General features: G+C 39.5%; 1 protein-coding gene across 3 annotated transcripts in view; it reads right to left on the bottom strand.

Moving 5' to 3' along the window:
• Window positions 1-11: 11 nt before the first annotated feature.
• The window catches only part of grm1b (glutamate receptor, metabotropic 1b), a 37,202-nt gene continuing 16,140 nt past the window's right edge, over window positions 12-21,073 (bottom strand). For 2 of the 3 annotated variants that reach the window (XM_033643658.2, XM_033643659.2), the window contains exons 4-9: window positions 18,508-18,743; window positions 13,946-14,192; window positions 11,216-11,384; window positions 10,660-10,786; window positions 6,395-7,322; window positions 12-3,340 (exon numbers count right to left, since the gene is read on the bottom strand). In XM_033643658.2, the coding sequence (XP_033499549.2) occupies window positions 2,500-3,340; window positions 6,395-7,322; window positions 10,660-10,786; window positions 11,216-11,384; window positions 13,946-14,192; window positions 18,508-18,743 (2,548 nt within the window). In that variant the 3' untranslated portion in view covers window positions 12-2,499. The remainder of the gene's footprint in view (window positions 3,341-6,394; window positions 7,323-10,659; window positions 10,787-11,215; window positions 11,385-13,945; window positions 14,193-18,507; window positions 18,744-21,073) is intronic. The other variant, XM_033643660.2, reaches the window with a different exon arrangement.

Here is a 21,073-nt window from a genome sequence, read left to right as displayed (position 1 = left end):
AGAAACCAGCTAATGTTTCACCATGAAAAACAGGAGAAGCATAAAAAATATTTAATTTACTCCAATCAAACAAGTGTCCTTTTAAATGCTCTACAGGAAATACTTGTCTTAAATGGCAGACTTAATTTATACTGTGTATATATCAGGCTGCAGATAGCTTATTCAGAGTATTACTAATGGTAACAGTAGCACTTCATCACAATATACAGGTTTGATAGGCTCTTAATATTTAGAAACTGATTGGTATACACAACCAATCACACAACAGAAACACAGCTAATGAGTTCCTTCTAATACTGTAATGCATATAGATATCATCTGAATATCAAAATATGATACACAATTCATACATTCACAAAACATATGTCATTTATCTTATACATACATCTATACAATTATGAAACCAGATGTCTAATTATAAAAGATATAAATTTGGAACTAGCATAACGTTCAACTCAACTTGCATTTTGAGACCATAGAAATGAGACAGGTCTAAATGTACAAAAGGAAAAAAAGAAATCTTAATTAAAATGTGGCACTTGAACTTATCCTCTGCTACATTCGTGACACAGTCAGTGCACTTGCTTGGCAGTGCTGTATCGATCAAAAAAAAAAAAAAAAAAAATCACAGATAAAACATAAATAATGTTGTTTTTGTTTTGCTTCTTTTTTTTAACAAGAAATCTTGTTGGCATTTCACATTTTAAATTAACACATTTTTTCTCTGCTCTTCCTTCTTACAACAAAAGTTTGACATTTTGGAAAATATAAGCTTTCTTGCCAAAAGTCAGAAAAGAGCACTATGTCTGTACACTTGATACACAACTAGGCTATAATCAGTAGGAAGTTTACTTAGCTGAGCAGAAAGACATGGAAAAAGGGAGGAAACAGAAACAGCCTGGCTCTGTCTAAATCTCACAATATCTGCCTGCTTCTAAAGTCAATGACCAACACTTTATACCTTGTTTGATCCATATAAAAAATGTAAAAATTACAATTTATGAATTGTCATCTTTAGACAGAGCCAAGTTGTTCCCCTTTTCAGTCTCTATGCTAAGCTAAGCTAATGGCTGCTAGCTGCAGACCTGTATTTAGCTGACAGATGTCGGGATACAGTCACACATGAGTGACTGCGGGCAAGTGACCATCACCTGCTGAGGGGATATTGGCGCCGAATGTGGGCAGTGCTGGATGTGACTCACACGCAAAGCTAGTTTGCTTGCTAATGTTAGCTAGCTTGCAAATAAATACTGGGAAATGTGACGTTATTGGTACATTTTCCAATTTTACGGCCAATAACGCACAGTATTGGGTGGTTTATCACATAGACTGTATATAAAGATAGACGACATGACAGCTCCCCAAAAGTGAAGCCAAAACATCTCAATTGCCCCCTGGTGGCTGGCTGCAGTATAGGTCATAAACTTGCCCTGTCCATGTCAGCGAATAGGACATGGGTCAAACTAAAAACTCAAAATACACGTCAAATAAATTTTTCCCAAATATGTTTTTTGTCAATGAAGATAGTTGCACGCTGCTGTATGTTGAAGTGCTATTGAAGATGTGAATTTTCCTTGCCACCAGAAGCAAATGTTTTATTTGTGCCTTCACTCGCACTGAATGGAACTAATTGGGAGGTGAATATTCACCACTGCTAATTTTAATGTATGTGTAACCGTACCCTTAGAATGGAATCAATCATCTCATCAAACACTCTTCAAGAAAGCAAAGAAGTGTCCTTTCATTATTTATCTGTAACTGCTTATCCTGTTCAGAATCACAGGGCCTATCCCAGCTGACACTGGACGAGAGGCAGGTTACACCCTGGACAGGTCAGCAGACTATCACAGGGCTGACACATAGAGACAGACAACCACGCAAGCCCACACTCACACCTCCGGACAATTTAGAGTCACCAGTTAATGTATCCTGTATGTCTTTGGACTTGCAAACAAGTTTTCTTTCCAAAATGTTGAACTATTCCTTTAAAACTCTCACTTTCTTTCATTCCTGGTAGAGCACAAAACACACAATGTGTAACATAAAACATATTTTCTAAAAATATTGTTGACAAATCGGATTGTTTTGCATTACATACAAACTATATTCACCATTTAGTCGCCCTGTTTTAAATCAGCAAACTCATCTGCTTATGTCGCCTATGTTTCTCAGATAAATCTATTTATATTAATTAATTTACATACATAGACAATCTTAGTTGTTTGTCTCATAAGCACAAAATCTATTTTATCCTAAAAGCTTATGTTAGCATATAAATATATCTTTGTAATTGGCAAATTCTTTTGTTATTGTAGACAACATCTAAAAGAGTTTTAAAATGTGGCGCCTTGTTGTTCACCCTTATCATGTAACAGCTATCAGTTATAGAGTGAAAATGACTCGTCACACAGAATGACAGTTTCCTTATATATCATCATATACAGCACAAGTCATTAGAAACTTGAAAACAGTACAACTGGTAATGTTCAGTGTGCACCCTCACAGAGTTGAGGAGCTTTGCTTGAAGTCTCTGAGGATGACAGAGGCGTATGTCACATTTGTAGGACTGCACAAAATCGACTCGGACACCGGTGAATTGGGGAACGGGCTCACTGGAGGAGCAGCGCAATCTCGAAAAGGGGACGGAGGCATCAGAGCCAGAGAGTCCTCCATGGCTAATTTGACCGCGACCAAGTCCTCCTCTTCATGAATTTGGGCATTGTTGTACATGTAACCGTGGAGAAGGCCAAACTGCTCGTTCTCCATCTCCTCCTCCTCTAAAGGGGAGGTGGGCTCCTCATTGAATGGGTCCAGGTGCAGTGGCAGGACCGGGTCCTGCTGGATGAGGTGGGCCTGGTGGTATACGGGCATGCCGCCACTCACGGCCTCAGGCATGCTGATCATATCATTGAGCTCAGGGATGTCACTGTTGAATTTACAAACCATTGCCTTCTCCTGTAGGTGGTCCATGATGATGTCTTGGGGGAGAATGCAATTTGGCTGCACATGATGAGGTGTATAGAGCTCCACCTCCTCCACGTCTTTTGTCAGCCCACAGGGAATTTGCCCATGAGGCATCATGGGCGGAGTGACAGGGGGATTGTATCTGATAGGGTCACTCTCGTCCTCCTCGGCCACATTGTACAAGGTCTTAGTGCTAAGGTCTGAGAATTCCAGGCCTCTGTTTTGGTAGGTATTAGTTAAGGGTTTGATGACAGCCATCTGATTGGAACCTGCTTCCTGTCTCTTCACATGCACTGACAGTCTGTGCCACGTGTGATCCCCTTTTGGAGGATGTCTTGCACCTGGTTCAGACCATGACACAGACTTTCCATTAGAACTATGAACAGAATAAAGATGGCTGTTACTTCACAGGAACTGAGAAAAGTGGAGACACAAAAAACATTTCTGGTTCATGCAAGAGAGAATGATCTAGTAGTCTTAAAAAATGAAAAATATTTATGTAGAAAATATGTTGTATGTAATATTCCAGGGTATCTGCAGGTCTTGAAGCTCATGAACCCACACTGGGCAAGTGTTGATTTACCAACAACTTAGATGGAACGTTTGTGTATTTAAGTCCATTTAATTCATTCATGCATTCATTCTATCCTGCTTATCTGGGACCAGGTCACATTATTTAATTAGTTATATTATTAGGAATTATTGTTAGATTTTGCTTGAAAGTACCAAAAAGGAAGGATATAAATAATTCTAGGCCATATTGTCCCTGCTGGTTTTCCATATTTTGGCCGGTATCTAACTAAAATGGAAAGAGTCTCTGTCTGTATGTCCTCCGGTCTTCTCAACAACCATTAGAGATGGGCGGTTCAATCCTGTGGCTTTTGGTATTAATTCCTTTAAAAAAAATATTGATAATAAAAACATATAAATCAAAAACACTTCCAAATGTTGTCAGTACTTTTGTCCCATGTTTGTGCCAAAGCAGCCCTGATATTTAGCTGGCACATGACACATGATTGTGGAAACCTGTGACATCAGAACAGCTCCTTTAGATAGAAATACAGCAGGATGCACTATTAGTGACAAGAACGTGCCACACAGCAGCAACATGAGTAACCTATTTAAACATTTAAAAACAGCACACCTTGAAAGTTATGAGAAAGCTAAACAAAAAAAAGATGCCCATGATACATTAGTAATATATTTAAAGCAGCTGTGTGGAACTTTTTATATTTATTTATATTCATTTATAAAACTGTCCCTAGTTCGTATCACCCCCCCCCCCCTTGAAGATCTGCATATTTATTTGAACCCAACAGCGACAAAAAAGCCTTTCTCTATACGGCTATTTAGCGTAGCCTCGGTCGGGTCGGACACAGCGGAAGTCAGCAAACCAGAATATGGCACCCGGAGGCGGAAGTAAGTCTGCATGCCCGCAGCAGCCCACAGCCATTAAACCACAGAAGAAGAAGAAGCCGTGTTTACAGAGAGTGTTCTGCGAGTAAGCGGTACGCAACGGGCATTGCTGAACACATAACAGTTTTACCAGATGTATCTATAAGGACTTGGTTGTACTTTCAATGTCATGGCGGCGCAACATGTTAGACGTTATTTCACTTCAATATATGATGACACAGAAGTTATAAGCAAGCTAAATGTAACGTTAGCTGATGTGAACCGCTTTTGTCGAGTAACGTTACAACAAACGGCACAAAATTCTGTGAAATTCAGAGCTACACCAGAACATTTATGATTTTCCTCTCGCTCTCCAAAACAAATGCATGCGGTAATTGCCGGTTGCAGTCGAGATTTTACAACACCAGGCTGTGGGTGTCATACCGCTTCGACCAAAGAGGGCGCTATAATCAACGAAAATGTAAAGTTCCGCACAGCTGCTTTAATATTAATGGTCAGTAAGTGTGAGTGTGATTTTCCTTAAGTGTAATGATCTCTTTGTTTAATAAAAAGAAAAGTCACATAACCATTTAAGAAATGGTCAGTATAGGTATATTGTTAAAACTGTAACAAAATTATCTGTATAATGTATAGTACATGCAGTGGTTCTCAAATGGTGTGCTGCAGCACACTGGTGTACCATGATCCCAGTCTATGTGTGCCATGGGATTTGTGATAACCACACATTATTATTGCATTGCATTATTATTATTATTATTATTCAGTTTAATTTAATTCAGTTCAATTCAATTCAATTTGATTCAATTTAATTTAATTTAATTTAAAAAGCCTTCATGGGGGACCTTTTTGTCACTGTTGGCCCCTGGGGATTATTAGTGTGTGACATATCAAAAGCCCTGATTGGCAGCCAGTGTGAGGGATGATAACATTTAAAAGGAGAAGGCTGTGAGTGAGATAATGGATCGATTTATTATACGGAGCAAATTATAACAAAGCACCAGCAAAGACGACCTACCACTGAAAGAAAAGAAAAAAGTCAGTAGACAATATTCTGAAAGCTGCCTGTCTTATTTTATCTTATTTCGTCTAATGTCATGATAAGAGTGTTTACACACAATATAGAAGCTATTGTGCTGCTTTTGTGATATAATTACAGGTGTGCCTTGAGATTTTGGCTAGCTCTTTGGTGTGCCTTGGGCTCAAAAAGTTTAAAAACCACTGGTATATAGTGTCCATAGTGTATCTGTATAGTACAGTGGATTATGTACACATTGTGTAGTGTAAGGAGAGGGGACCCATATTAACTGTTACACCACTGAACAGCATGCTGGGTACAGCTCGCACTCCGTCGCTTGCTACAGCACATTTAAGAGCAGATGAAGGAAGAGAGACTGGACATGTTACACTGTAGTGAACTCAAACATTTCAAGCAGTGATGTGACTTTCCGAATGAACACTTTTGTTACCAGAAATTGTGACCATACAATGTTCACATGAGCTTTTTACCCAAATATATTCATGGGGACACAGCTATGTCATAAAAAAAGCATTCTTGGGATCCAAGGAAGTGCAGTGTCAAGTGTGAAGTTGTTTAGATGAACGGTTCTTGAGAAAGCTGCAAGCAGCAGCCAAACAATTGGCCCTTTCCGAAGAGGCACTACTCTACTGACTGTAAAAACAGGCATTAAATTGAATTCTTGTGGTATTAAAAAGGTCTAAAAGAGTTCTAAATTTTTTGGGTGAAACCTGCAGAAACCCTGTAATCTGTATTTATGGTCCCACTTGTCCTCCCTCAGCACACAGAGATGCTTGTTTTAATTTTACAATGAGTTCAAAGGTTAGAATGGCTGTGTGAATTGAACACTGACCTACATCCGTCACACTTTACAACAGGTGTCCCTATGAAAGTAAATACAGTAAGACATCAGGTCCCCTCTGAGAGGGAATTACAGTAAAACCAGCATCCCTGAGGTGCCTCAGGAGCAGGACTCACAGACTCAGTTAATGAACCTACCTGCCATTTCCAGTGTTCTTCTTCCTTTTGAACATATTCAGCAGGCTGTTACTTCGGCAGGCAACTTTGCCATCACCGACGTGCATGCGTACTGCATCAGAGGTGGTGAACGCGCTACGCACGTTTCGCTCAGGTTTGGCAATGATGATGTACATCTTTGGCGTGAACATACAGCCCAAAGCTACAGTCACACTGAGGCTTACAGAGAAGGATGTGGTGATGATCTTGTAGTTGCTGCCAAAGTAGATTGGCACAAACGCCAGCCATATTATACATGTGGTGTACATGGTGAAGGCGATGTATTTGGCTTCGTTGAAATTTGCGGGGACATTGCGGGTCTTGAAGGCATAATATGTGCAGCTCATGATAAGCAAGCCGTTGTAGCCCAGAGGGGCAACAACACCAACATTGCTGGTGTTGCAGATGAGGAAGACTTCTCTGATGCTGGGGTAGGATTTAATGGGTTCAGGAGGCTCCATGATGATGAGGGTGATCTCCAAGGTGAGCTGGACACTGATCAGGATGAAAGCAATGACCACTTGAGCCCAAGCACTCATGAACCTTGGTTTCCTCGTGCAAATCTTCTTCTTGCTCCCCGCTAAAATACGGGCAATGCGGTTGGTTTTGGTTACCAGAGCGGAGTAGCACATGGCAGCCGAGAGCCCGACAAGCAGCCTCTGGAGGTAGCAGGAGGCCACGGTGGGACGGGCGATGAGGGTGAAAGGACACAGATAGCCCAGAAAGATCCCTGCGAGGATGATGTAGCAGAGCTCCCTGCTGGAGGATTTGACCACGGGTGTGTCGCGATATAAAACAAAGATGAAAGCAACAAATGACGTGACCAGGATGCCCAGGCAGGAGAAAACCACCTGGATAATGGACTCTGGATTGCTCCACTCCAGGTAGCGCAGGGGAATTGGCTCACAGCCTGAAAGAAAGAATAAAAACATGACAATATAAACACATAGCCAAAATACACTAAAAGCAGCTCATGAAACTTTTATCACTGTAGCATCAGCTTGGTGGTTATCCTTATCATTTAGAGAAAAACTACCTAAATAAAAGATCAATTTGAGGAAGAATTAAGCAAAAAGTTTGGGATTTTTAAAGGTTTAGCGTATGGGGCACATTCAAAATTAATCAAATACATTTTAGCCTGAGAAAATACAGTAAGTCTCAAAGTAGGTTTTTAGCTCAACTATAAATAAACCCCTTTCTACTCAGCCACAGCCAGGCTGGGCTGCAGCCAGCGGAGGAGGGGGCCAATGCAGCAGGACAAAGTAAATCACTGCGTTTTTCATGGATCCAAGTACGATCTCCGTTCTGCTCCATGCTGAGAACACACTTTGAATATCTAATTTATGTTGTTTTACTTATTTATTGTATAACAGCAGGAGGGTTCAAGTTAGAAAACTGCACATGAATAATTTTTATGTCATCCCCGTGCTCCACATTTTCCCATTTCTGTGTGTTCCTAAAGGTCTTGTGGTAAAAAAAATAATAAACAGTATGGAGGCAGGATGATCCTATTAAGAAAGTGTCTTGTCTTTGAACAGCACAGAAGGCCTTTGAAAGTGGGCCAGAAGAGTGGTAAGTGAAGTAGGGCTGCTGTCGGATGAAATGGTGAAGATGATGAATGGCTCTCAGGTGTCATGGGAAAGCAATGAAAATAGGACAGACCAGGTTTATGAAATAGCGCTGCAAAAATCTTAGCAGGACAAACTGTTCGGAGAACAGGTGGGGTGGGGAGTATCAAAGCTTGGAGGAACTTAACTTTCTTCAGAGCCTCTAATAAGACTAAAGAATCTCCTCTTGTCTCTGAAAGCATCAATCATGCAACAGGAACTCAGCCTGTGGCCACTAAAGCAACCTAAATTCATCTAAATTTAAAAGTGAAAATTGCAGAACAGCAAAATCTTTTGTTCTCGTTCAGATGGGGCTTTTTGTCTTGAGGGGGATTTTGCAGGGAAATTAAATTCTGGTTATTTAAAGCAACAGTTTGGAATTTTGGAAAATACATTTGGTAACTTTTTTGCCTAGAGTTATATGACGAGATTGAAACCACTCACTTATCTGTCTGATAAATATTAAGCTACAGTCAGAGGCCCGTTGGCTTAGCTTTTAGCTTTAAGACTGGAGACAGGGGAAACAGAAAGCTTTACTCTGTCTAATAATCTAATTTGTTTAATCCCTACCTGAGCTCTAGCAATGGATATCTGCATACATTTGCAGAGTCTGTAGGTAATGCTACAAGATTTCGGTATCGGAAGCATTCCGGCTTCTGTTTGTCATCTGAGCAGTACTGACCCAGGGGCGTAGTGGACGCAGGATACGTAGGGTACATCATATCTGTCCCCTATGTCCCCCGCACTTTTCCACACTGGAAATCAAGTTCAACAGCTGTCCAGCGGTGTCCTGGATGCACCGTGAGTGTGCGGGCTAGGTGCACACTTGCTTAATCTTTTGTGATCACAGCAGAGAGGGGTGCGCCCTCTGTTGCCTCTCTAAGTGCCAAGTGGGGACGATGTACTGTATGTTTGAACACAAATGAACAGCAAACAAGCCAGCAAGAGGCAGAAAACTCTGCATTCGATCTTTATATCAAACCATGTAAGTTAAAAGTTACACAGTTTTTGATAACAGTTTGCTGATGTTAAAAGATGATCTCTTACAGTCATCAGGTGTTTTTGATTATCTGGTTTGGTTCCTTAGCCGCTACAGAGAAGTGGAGAATATTTCAATAAATATTTCAAAACAACTGTCTCTCTCTAGAACAATCTGTCCCCTTCACTTCTGTAATAATGGCTGCATTCCTGTATTGACCAATCACATCCACATGGGCTTTGGTTGCCTGCAGGTCAGTGTGGAGAGCAAAACTGGCAAAACGCGTTGGCCGAAATGCAGTCTTGGAACCTATCAGCTATTGCCTGATGATGATTCAGGTTTTTCTAAGTTTTCTTGGAATTTATTTTCTGCATTCATATGCAGGTATCCGTTTATAGAGATTAGCCAAAATGTTACCTGTACCTGCCTCAAGTTGCTAATTCAACTGTAAATAACGAGTGATGGTTGGAAGAGGGAGTCTTGGCCCAAATATCCACTATGCCAGAGCTCAAAAATATTAGCAGTTGCCCCAAGAGGCTTTATTGTCGTCAAACGATAGCTAATGGCTTCTGAGATTGGTCCAAATAACAACAACAACAACAACAACAAAACCCTTGGGATTTTACAGAGGGTTATGCGTCAAACAATTTCTTGGCTGGGATCAGAGACTTATCAAAGTCCTGTCATCTTCACAAGATTGCCTGTCGATCCAACACATTCTCGACCTCGTCACATATCAACGTTTGGTCATGGACTTTCCATGTCCAGATGACGTTCTGGGACGCTGTGTCAAGTTCTTTCTGTCACATACATTATCCTCTTTCAAAATATACTTCAGTTTTCTTCTGTCTCTTTTAAAATAAATGCGCTACATCAGTACAACAATGCAAATTGACTTTTTTTTTCCCTCCAACAACTAACACATGGTTGGGTTTAGGCAACAAAAGAGCAGGGTTTGGCTTTATAATCTTACGGGACGCAAACACCACTCTCACGGGTGAAAGTCCCATCCACCACCCCTTCCACCTGTGCTACTTGGACTTTAGCCGCCTTAACTTTCATTCTTGTCCCACCACATTTCCCCCTGATGCCATGAGCACTGTTAAACTATAACAGGGACCGGCCACGTATCATGCCGACATTAAGGGTGACTTTTTTCCTCAGTGTCTGACGCCGCATTTTGCCGATTTCGGAGTGAGACTGGGTTGGTCAACCACTGGAGACTCTATGAAGTTGGTGCTCCCATCCAAGAATAAAGAATAAAGAATAAAGATATAGATGGTATAAAGAATAGTCTGACACATCACCCCTGTAAAACCACAAATTGTTGTTTTAACACTTTGTTTTAGTAAATATTAAACAGAAGATATATGATGTGTTAAATATTAATTTGCACAGAGCCATGCTAAGCAGTTTCCTCTTGTTTTCAGTCTCTATGCTAAGCTAAGCTAACTGCCTGCTTGCTGGAGTCTTATATCTAACTTAGAAAAGGTGGTGTCAATCTTCTCGTCTAACTCTTGGGGGGAGAAGGTAATGTGATAATTCCCCAAAATGTCAAACTACTCATCTAAAAGAAAACCAGTGAAGTTCTCTGTACAGAGTCCCAAGCAGGTGACAGTTTACAGCAGGAGGTAAGTGGAGAGTAATCAGTGCAAGCCCACCTTCCAGTTCTTCATCTGGCCACCATCCCAGCTCACAGGCCTTACATGTGAACTCGTCCTGAACGTACTCGTTGTCCTTACAGGCGGTGCAGATCCAGCAGCAGCTCACTTCTCCCTTTCTGATCACCTGGTCGACAAAACGTGGAGAAATGTAAAAAAAAAAAAAAAGTTCCTACACTGTATCTTGACCCTGAGTTTGTTTCAGTGTAAAAGGGCTGCAGATGATCTGGATCAAAATCGATTAATTAACATCTTATTAATACTTAAAGCTGCGGGCAGGATGATTAAAGGCCTTTATTAATGACCAGTTGACATGTATAGCTGCAGATGTGATGGCTTATTAGAAAGTGAGAAACCCATGAGCTTATTAATGGATTTCAAACATTTAGAAATTCATTATTAGCCTACTAAATATAAAGAGCAAACATCAGTCAATGTGATCTTTTACAACCTGGGAACCCCAAAAAGTTCTTAATAATGGTGCAAAGCAATGCAAGGTCAGACATGTGTAGTTACAACATGAATCAGGACAGTATCTGAAGGATTTGTCCCTCACCTTGATCTCTCCTTTGGAGCAGGGCTCGCTGCAGACAGAGCGAACCATGTCACTGCGGTTCATCTGCATCATTTCATCATCCAGACTGAGAATGCCCTCATGCCAGGAGCCGATGTTGATGTAGTCATAAACACCGGGCTCCACACGCTGAAAGTTCATAATCTCGTACCTGATCGTGGACAGAAAGCCATGAGTTAGAGGAAGACAGGACTTAACAAGGTTTTGGATCAATTCTTAAAGGGGAAGTAATGCGAGTTTTACTGCCACTTAGAACAAATACAGGACAGTGTATCAGCAGGGGGCCAGTCAGGCTCTGATTAATACTTGTGACTCAGGGATAATTTTGCCAGGTGCAGATATGTCTTCAGTCTCTCAATAAAAACTCCCCACTGGAATTTAGAAACACTCCTAACCAATGCAATTAGTTGATCTAACTAGAAACAAGCAGGATTATTAATGGGAGATTTTAGCACATGTATCATTAAAGTGGCCAGACAAGTGCTTCAGACCCTGATATGACTAACGAACAGCAACCATTAAATTATTTTAAAGTCAACAGGCATTATTAATGTCGACATAAACATAGCCTTAATTGTTCTCTAAAATAACTTCATCATGTGCACCGATGGGAGTTTCAGCATCTCCTGAAATGTAAATTCAAAATATTCTGCCCTTGAAAGGTTATGTGGGGGATGCTGTATAATAAATGTGGGGTGCTACGTATTAATATTCGGCTTTTGCCTGAAATCAGACAGAATTGTCGGCTCGTTACACTCCGGTGGAGTGGGTGGATTCCAAGGTCAAACAGCTGCTGAATAAATGTCACATAATGATGGTTATTTTTAGTTTTCAGCAAAACAAAAGAAATTGGGGGGCAGATTTGAAAAACAAATGTCCATTTCACTAACAAATTAATCCGTGTCCTGCAACAAGAATATACTGATCACTGAATTCACACAAACTAAATGATGCAGAAACTTTACACTAGGTTTAAAGCACACAATATGGTGTTAATTACGTTTTAATTTAGCTAAGTAGATCTGATGAAATTAACAAACATAGCACCTCAAATTACACCTATTAACTTTTTAAAACAGATTTTTAAATGTTTTTTCATCTGATTCTGAGTGGTTCATGATTATTTAAATTATAGTACATGTTTTCCTCCTACTTGCAGTGCTATTTATCAGCCTAGATTGTTTTGGTGTGAGTTGCAGAGTGTTGGAGATATCGGCCGTAGAGAAGTCTGCCTTTCCCTCTAATAATAGAACTAGATGGCACTCAGCTTATGGTGCTCAAAGTGCCAAAAAATACATTTGGAAAACTCAGCATCAATGTCTCTTTCCAGAGATCATGACCTGGTTACACAAAATAATCCACAGACCTTGTTGTGAGCAGCTTTATGTAGGAACTATTTTCTTTCTACCCAACCCACCAGCCGTATCACCGTGCAGAAGGATGCGTGCATCTACTGCTAGCTCACCTAGCACCACTGAGCTAGCTATTGTTACAGCTCAGCCGAGGAGGACACCATTAAAGTTTAAATCTTGCTCTGTCAGGAGCACAAGCCTTTTGTGCTTGAATAGATGCACGTTTCATTCTGTGCCGCACTGTTAAAGTCATTGACAAGGTTTTGTCAATAATGTTTTTTCCATGATGAAAACAAGACAATGACGAGCTAAAAATAGATCTTGATAATAAAAACTTTAAAAAGATTAAGAAAGAATTTATGCTTTACTTTAATTATTTTTATGCTTCTTAACAGTCAGCTCAATCAGTCAGTTTACAATGTTAATTGTACGTTCATTGTAAATGTTAGTTCACAATGAACCTGGGTACAAATCCTGGCTGTCTCGGACAAGCAGTTTTTGAAACCATAAATAGAGAAATGTTGAGCTTTTCAAATGATGATCAATAAGTTTGTGCTTGTAAATCGACAATTAAACCTGTTAGAAGACTGCTGGAGAAATGACAGTTTGTAAGTGTGCAGAAATTATTTGTAGTTGTAGAGAAAAATTGTCTAAATGAAATCTTCATATAGCCTGTCAAATTGATTCTAATTTCTGATGCATAAATTAGCCTCACTAGATTAGTTAATAAAACATATAGAAAACATAATGACTAAAAACTGATTAAAACGTTTCAAATTTTTGTTGACTAAAACTAAAACAGACTAAAACTATGAAGGATAAAAATTACTTAAATGTGATTGAAATGAATAAGCATTTTAATTTCAAGATTAATACTGAATCTAAAACAGCTGTCAAAATTAACACTGTGGTGCAGTGATACGGTTAGTGAGTGTAGATTGGTAGAAAGAAAAATAGACAGAAAATAGTTCCTACATGAAACTACTCACAACAAGGTCTGTGGATTATCTTGAGTAACCAGGTCATGATTTCTGTAAAGAGACATTGCTGTTGAGTTTCTCAAATGTACTTTTTTGGCTCTTTGAGCACCACAAGCTGAGTGCCGTCTAGTTCTATTATATTGGAGTGAAGGCAGACATCTCTACAGCCGATATCTCCAACACTCGGCAACTCACACCAAATCAATCTAGACTGATAAACAGCACTACAGGTAAGAGGAAAAAGTTTGTTTTAAGTTTTAAATGCATTACATGTAACAGAGTATTTCTGAACTGGTATTTGTATTTTTACTGAAGTCAACAATCTGGGCATGTCCTCCACTTTGCAGTATTTCTACAAGTATGTGGGACGTGTGTTTTACCTTCCAGGTGAGTCGCCGTTCTCGTCAAACCAAATGTCCTCTCCAGACACACCCGCAAAGGATGTCTTGAGAAGAAAGTCCAGTAAATGGCTGCCATCAATGGGCTTCATGTTCTCACAGAGTCCCACATGACCAGGGCAGAGTATAGCATGCATGTCATGCAGCCCGTGGGCCATGGCATAGATGGCATTGATGACGAAGCCCATCTTGCTGTCTTGAACGTAGTTGTCCTCCAGACTTTCATAACCTGCCCACACATGAGAGAACAGTAAGGATTCATCTCCAGGACAGCTCTTTATTTTTGTTTTGTTTTTAAGGGAAAGCCTTACAGGAGGAGCCTGATTGCTGCAAGCAGTAGCATGTTATGTGTTATGCTGTAGGATACTCCCAGGTGTACTGTACAGGTGTTTCTAGCATGATGTAACATATTACAAAGGAGTGATAGGGTGCTCACAGATGCATTCTTGTAATTATTCTCTGAATACAGGCAGCGAGCTACACGCCGCTTTGCCTCAGTGGGAGACTGCTTTAAAAGAACTGGAAGCCTCAGAAAATTGCTTCAAAGAACCAAAGAACCTTGTTACCATGGCAAGACTCTCCGTTTCTGCATTCATGAGTCAGGATTCAATTAGAGTTGGTCTAAAATACTGTGTCACCGAGATTGTGTCTCCTCAAGCAGAAAAATGAACCAACTATTCTCACGTGTTCAGGATTCTGTCCGCATTGTGTTTTTCCTCAAACAAACACGATGAGTGAACGAGACAAACAGCGTGTGATGTCAAACACACCCTATCAGTTCAGTGTAATGCAAGCTAGAAGCAGAGTAAGCAGGTTTGTTGTAGTTGCTTTGTGTTAAAGGAGGATGTAGACCTAGTGTTAGTGCAAAGAGCTGCACCATGCATTCAGTTCATTCAGGTAAAACAGTAGACAGGTATGTTTGGCAGCTCCTGGAGTTGAAGATGATCATTTTTATCCCATCCTTAAGTGAAGAGCAGACAGCTCTTGTAAAATCTGCACTTTGTAGTGAAAGTAAAACTTTTTAAATCTTTCTGTCAACCAAATAACTGTACTCACAATCTTGCATCCTGTTTAGCTGCGGGTCTTTGGTAGAGTTCACACATGTACGTTTAGACCATACGGGGAAGCATATTTTCACTGTAGCACTCTGTACTGCACAACCAGAGCCTATGAATTTTAATATATAAAAAGTGAAACGTCGTCCACACTGGAGATGATGCCTCAGCCTACAGTATCTGTCACCTGAATCTGGTCCAGAAATCCCTGTTTCATATTTTATGCAAAGGAAATGGAGTGTGATGTAGCGACTGATAATGTAATATCTGATGGAGAATTACACAGCTTGCCAAAATGTAACTGAACTTTCCCCCTAGATGGGAATCATCATGTGTTCTTTATGATTACAGTTTAAGATATTCAAGATAAGTTAATGTGATGATACTTTAATATGGACCCCAAATTTTTATTATAGTGCCTGAAAGATTATATTTATACTGTCGTTAGATCTTTGCCTTCCAAAGGTCATATACTGTAGTTCCAACGTTGAGTACCCTAAGTTAAAGTTAGCACATACACAAATCTTCGGACAAAACAAAACACGCTAATGTTTTGACCTGGTCTCTTTGATCTAAAGTTATTAGGGGATAATACTTTGAGATAATAGGAGGTAATAAATTATCTTGTTCCTTTCTTCTTCTTTCTTTTTTTTTACTAAATGTCTTAAAAAAATAGTTCTTGGAACAGAGTCAAGATATCTATTAAGTAATTTTTTTACTGTTGCAACACAGGGACTGTAGGTCTTTTTTCCCCTTAATATTTTCTCAATATTTATTCTATTGAGTTGAGGCAAAAGTATCTATTTTTTTCTGTTTTCTTAAATTTTGTATACTATCATGTCATTCTGTCTCTAAATGCTGTTGTATAGTCTCTACATTTTCTCTGTTAGTTTATGTCAAGCTTAGTATTTATTTCTGTTAATTTTAATACTTTCTATATTTCTATCTTTAATTGTGCTGCTGCAACGACCAAATTTCCCCCCAAGGATCAATAAAGTTGCATCTTATCTAATATTGTTTTTCATTTTTAAGTAATAAAATATCAATTATACTGACATTTATGTGGTGTTTGTGTGTGTGTGTGTGTGTGTTTCCTTACTGACCAACATGACCAAAGACAATTTTCTACCTATGTCGACGATAAAATTGTATTCTATACTTTTTCTTGTAATGTTGTTCTGTCACAATGTTAGTTGATGCAAAAGATTTTCTACTCTATGTCAAAAAAAAGATTTTTCATCTGATTCTGACTTTTTTTTGATTATTAAAATACAAAACATTTTTTTACATTATACATTATTCTGAAACAACCAACTGTGCATAATAAACACTCATACGTTTGGCACTTTACATGTATTTTGATGTTAATGCTTTTGTACTTAAAGGGACAGTTCACCTCAAAACTAAAAATACATATTTTTCATCTTACCTGTAGTGCTATTTATCAATCTATAGATTGTTTTGGGGTGAGTTGCTGAGTGTCGAAGATATTGGCCGTAAAGATGTGGAATTAGATGGCACTCGGTGTGTGGTGCTCAAAGACAGGTTTCCACCTATGTGGACGATAAATTGGTGTTCTATTCTAATAATAATAATAGTTCAATCTTCATCTATCACAATGTTAGTTGAAGCAACTCTAGATGCAGATTTAAAACCTTTAAAAAGATTTCCTATTCCATTTTAAAAAACTTGTTTAAAGGTTGGTGAAGGCTTGATAGAGATATTGACTCACCCTTCTAATTAAATAATTTTTTATTTACATTGTCAGTCGCTGCATTTGCCCTTCTCTCTAAACTCTGTAAGACAGGATTCATACACTGCACAAACCAACATTTAACTGTGTGAAACACAAGGCAGACAAGCTTTAGGCACACCATCAATCGCTGGTGTTTCTCACCACTTGTGTTAGATCAAGTAATGATCGTTAAAAAAGGGACTGCTGGGAAACCGGCTGCCTGTGCAAACAAACACATAAACAGTAAATTCAGTTGGGTAGCAGCTGGGTGAGCGTCCGATGGGAACTGCTGGTGATGACCTAGTTTAACAGCTCCTTGGCTTTGACGCTCGCTTCACTCGCTGAGCTGTGTGAGCTTCAGTCATGATGCAATGATGTCACGATGTCAGCATGCAAGCAGAGGGCCTAGTACTGCTGCACGTCGGGATTAGTCGGCTTCAAGACAACTGAACCTTCTCTCTCCAAATATGAGCAAAACTGCAAAAACTGAAAGTAGGAGTTATCTGTTGTGATATGGCTTCACTAGTTTTGTGGCTACATGCAACTCAAGCCGGATCAGCCATCTCACTGAAATGTTATTGGGCTGTTTTGTACAACTCAAGGCCACAAAGGGTGTGAGAGCACAGAGTGAGAGCAGTTAAATCATTGGGCTCTCACTGCAGTGTGACAAAAAACAAATAAAAACATCCCAATAGCTTCATATATTAGAGGTTAACTGAGATTAATAGTACGTTTAGAGATAAATAAGAACATAAACTGACCACTTAAATGATCGCATCATGTGATTAAACCTTAATATCAGTCAACCTCTATGTATATTGCCAAAGTGAGGAGCGTTATGGTTCCATTCAGAGGGATTCACTCACCGTCCTGGAGCTCTACACCAAAAAAATATAAATAATATTATAAAAAAAAAACAACAGAAGTGACAGGACAGCAAACAATAACTCTATCTCCACTTATGAGGCATAAATAAATACTCTCTTAAGTGCTATTAAAATGTGATGCCTTGTAGAAATGGATAAAAGCTTGAGGTATGTGCATAATAAACAAGAGAGGCTCTATTCTCATAAATAATGTGCAAACGCTGCAAAGGAATAAAAGATTAAAACAACTGCAGGAACTGAGGTGCGATGGCAAAAACAAATTCACTTGAAAAAACCTTGAGAGCTGCCAACTGAAAAGTACAATTATTTTTTTGCTGCATGCATCATTTTATATTTACGTTTATCAGTATGATGAATTTGAAATAATTTAAAAATGATTACTGGATGTTTATGGAAACAGCAACCTCATAAATTAAGATTGAAAACGTAAATATATATTCTGTAGATATATTTGTAAAAGAAACATGTATGAGCAGTATGTAAAAATATGTTTTGGAAACATGCTTGCTGAGCATTGTTTCGAGAAACCAAGAACTTAAGCTAATGAATTTATTCTGTTCCTTTGTAAAAGAAAAGGATTTAATTTACCTAGTTCATCATCCTCTGTAAAGCCACGTGTCACAGAAATGAACAATATAAAAATATGTGTTATTGGATTGACTCAGAGAGAATTCCGCCCTCTGGCAGTCTAATTCATTATTAAAGACTGTGTTCCAGTTTACGGGGCCTTCTGGCATCGTCCTCTGGGCATTGCACACATCAGAACAGTTCAAAAAGACAAGCTGATGTGCACGCTGGTGTAAAAAATGTAAACCAGGAAAAAAACTGCAGGAAACATCATAATTGCCTGACAAATTGTTTAGCTACCTGAGCAGTTTCGTGCATAATTCAGGTTCTCCAGTGGGTGTCCGGGAAGGCGGCACTGGAAGCGGTACTGCCAGAACTCAGGGAACCACGGGTTACGGGTGTTGGTGCTGAGCTTGAGCTTCAGGAAGTAGTCGTCGAAGGAGGAGACCTCTTCAGACTGCAGCTTCACGGTGATGCCGCCCACAGCCTCCTGTTCATACCCCTCCACCACCTCAACTCGGTCTGCCCAGCCATCACTGCAGAGAGGAGCACACTGCATATAGTAACACTGGAGCCAGCCCCAGTCTGTGCCTCTCATGTGTTCACATTACATTAGAGTCACAGAGCTAAACATGTGTTTGAAAATAAAAAACAGAAGGTTATTTACAGCACTACTTTCTGTAGGAATTTACAGAATCCTTTAAAGACTTTTTCAACCATCTTAATAGCAGCTGTAAATGACAGTGCTTAATCCAACATGAATTTAAGGTGTTACACAGGTTACACCAAAATTAAGTCACTGCATTTTCCCTTAAGCGTCAACATAATGTGACTTATGTATAATTCTGCAGAGTCACTTTCATTTATAGCTTTATCCCCTGCCCTGTAAGCTGATTAAGTACCAGGATGACATTTTTAAAGTTATGTTCAAGGGTGGTTGGTGCTGCAATGCAACTAAAGCCAATGATGCCCATTTCTGGCACAGCACAGACACTGTCCACCGTAAGGGAAGTTTTCATGGCTCTCATGGCCTTGTAACAGCAAATAATATTACACTGTAACACTGGAAAGCACAAGGAAAAGCTTCAGTACACTGGCAGGATAATTTGTCAGGTACCCTTCACCTGAAAAGATGCAGGTTTGCTTTCAAGGACAAACTTGAGCATTATAGGAACATTTGGCCTCACTCAATTTATATGAACTAAGGCAAAATTTCAAAAGTCTTAATATTAATTGTAATGTCTATATTGGTGTTACTTTTTATTATTTCATATTTTCACTCAGATATAACACATATTTTTCATGTGTTTTGCAAAACACGCACACATCATTTCCAGTTACCTGGACAGAAAACAAGTCAGAAAAATCTTTTTTATCAAGCAGGACGCAAGATCATTTCTCTTCTCGATGGTTAGAGGAGTCTTTGAGGATTCTGGAAATACCTTTATAATGTCAGTACCTAAGGGCACTTGACACTTTTGAAGAGTGTCGCTTGACAGATATTAAAGAACAGTTTGACATTTTCAATTTATGTTTCGGAATAATATTTTAGTTGTCTCCATATTAACCAGAGACCCCTTGTGTTTTCATCCGAGTCTATTTCTGTTGTGTTTAGTGCATAATCTGCACAGACAGCTGTTTGAAATAACAGACACAGCCTGCTGTATATGTGTTTTCTAACTTATTATTTATTGATTGATCAGCTCCCAGTCTGCCTGTGAGCAACAGATTCCCCTCACTTGCTTCGGTGGGCGGTAACATAAAATCAGTGAATCAATTAATATGAACAATGTTGATTTCCTCCTTTGGTGCTGACATGATTTTTTTTTTTGTTTAGTAAACATCTGCTGTCTGTCAGCCTGGTGACGGCAGTTTGGCCAGCCATGGTTCTTTAAGCTGCCTCTGCGGACAGAGACACTGAATGCGAGTCAATGTGGATTTAAAACTACGACAGTAACACTACTGACACTTTTTTCTGTCACAAGTGTCATTTTTGTCAAGCGCCACTCCTTAAAAGTGTTGAGCTCCCAAACATAAATTAGGCTCAAGTGTTGTTAAAGATCTAGTGTGCAGGATTTAGTGGATTTAGCAACCAGCTGAAACTTCCCCCATGTGCCAAGAATGTAGGAGAATTAACCAAAAACCAAACGCTGTCTATAGAGACAATGTTGCAGCTGAAGGATTACAAGCTTATGTGTTTGCTTAGAGGTCTGCAACAAGGACTATCAAACCTCTAGCTTTAACAGCTATTAGCAACTGGAGATGTGAGCAACATCCTTACCATTCCCCTTGTTTATATTTTTGGTATTCTGTATATTTTAGATTTTGGAAATCTGTTTATTGATATTTGCACACATTATATTTGCACTCTTTTCCACTTTGTTCTTTAGCTGCTGCACAACACTTCCCCTCAGGATGACTAACGTTCTGTCTTATTGGTTCTTATTTGAAGTCAGATAAAATGAAATCTTTTTGCTGAGAAAAAAAATCTGAAAGAAATTCAGTATGATGAGTAACAAACAGTATTCTGCACCTGGCAAAAGGGAAACTGTTGTTTTAGGATGCAGCTGAAGCTCCAGAAGTCTGTGACAGTGTTATGTTTGAAGCTACATGCAGCCTCACTAACAAGCCTCACACTGAATCCTGCAGACACCTCCTCCCTTTTGTTGCTCTGACTTTGTTTCCCTTTCAGCCTTCCCACTGCGGGGCGTGGAGCGCTCTCTGTACTTGCTGAAAGAACTCATAAAAAAAAGAAAAGTCTCCCAGTCCACAGACACAATCACAAGTCCGGTGAGAATTCACAGATTAGTAGTGTAGCAGTACAATCTGCCCCGGAGAGAAATGAGCCTCCACACAGACTCTCACG

This window comes from Epinephelus lanceolatus, chromosome 15 (genome assembly GCF_041903045.1).
Source record: "Epinephelus lanceolatus isolate andai-2023 chromosome 15, ASM4190304v1, whole genome shotgun sequence".
NCBI classification, from domain to species: Eukaryota; Metazoa; Chordata; class Actinopteri; order Perciformes; family Serranidae; genus Epinephelus; species Epinephelus lanceolatus.
Note: the sequence above shows the minus strand (reverse complement) of the source record. Positions and strands in the feature narration are given on the sequence as shown.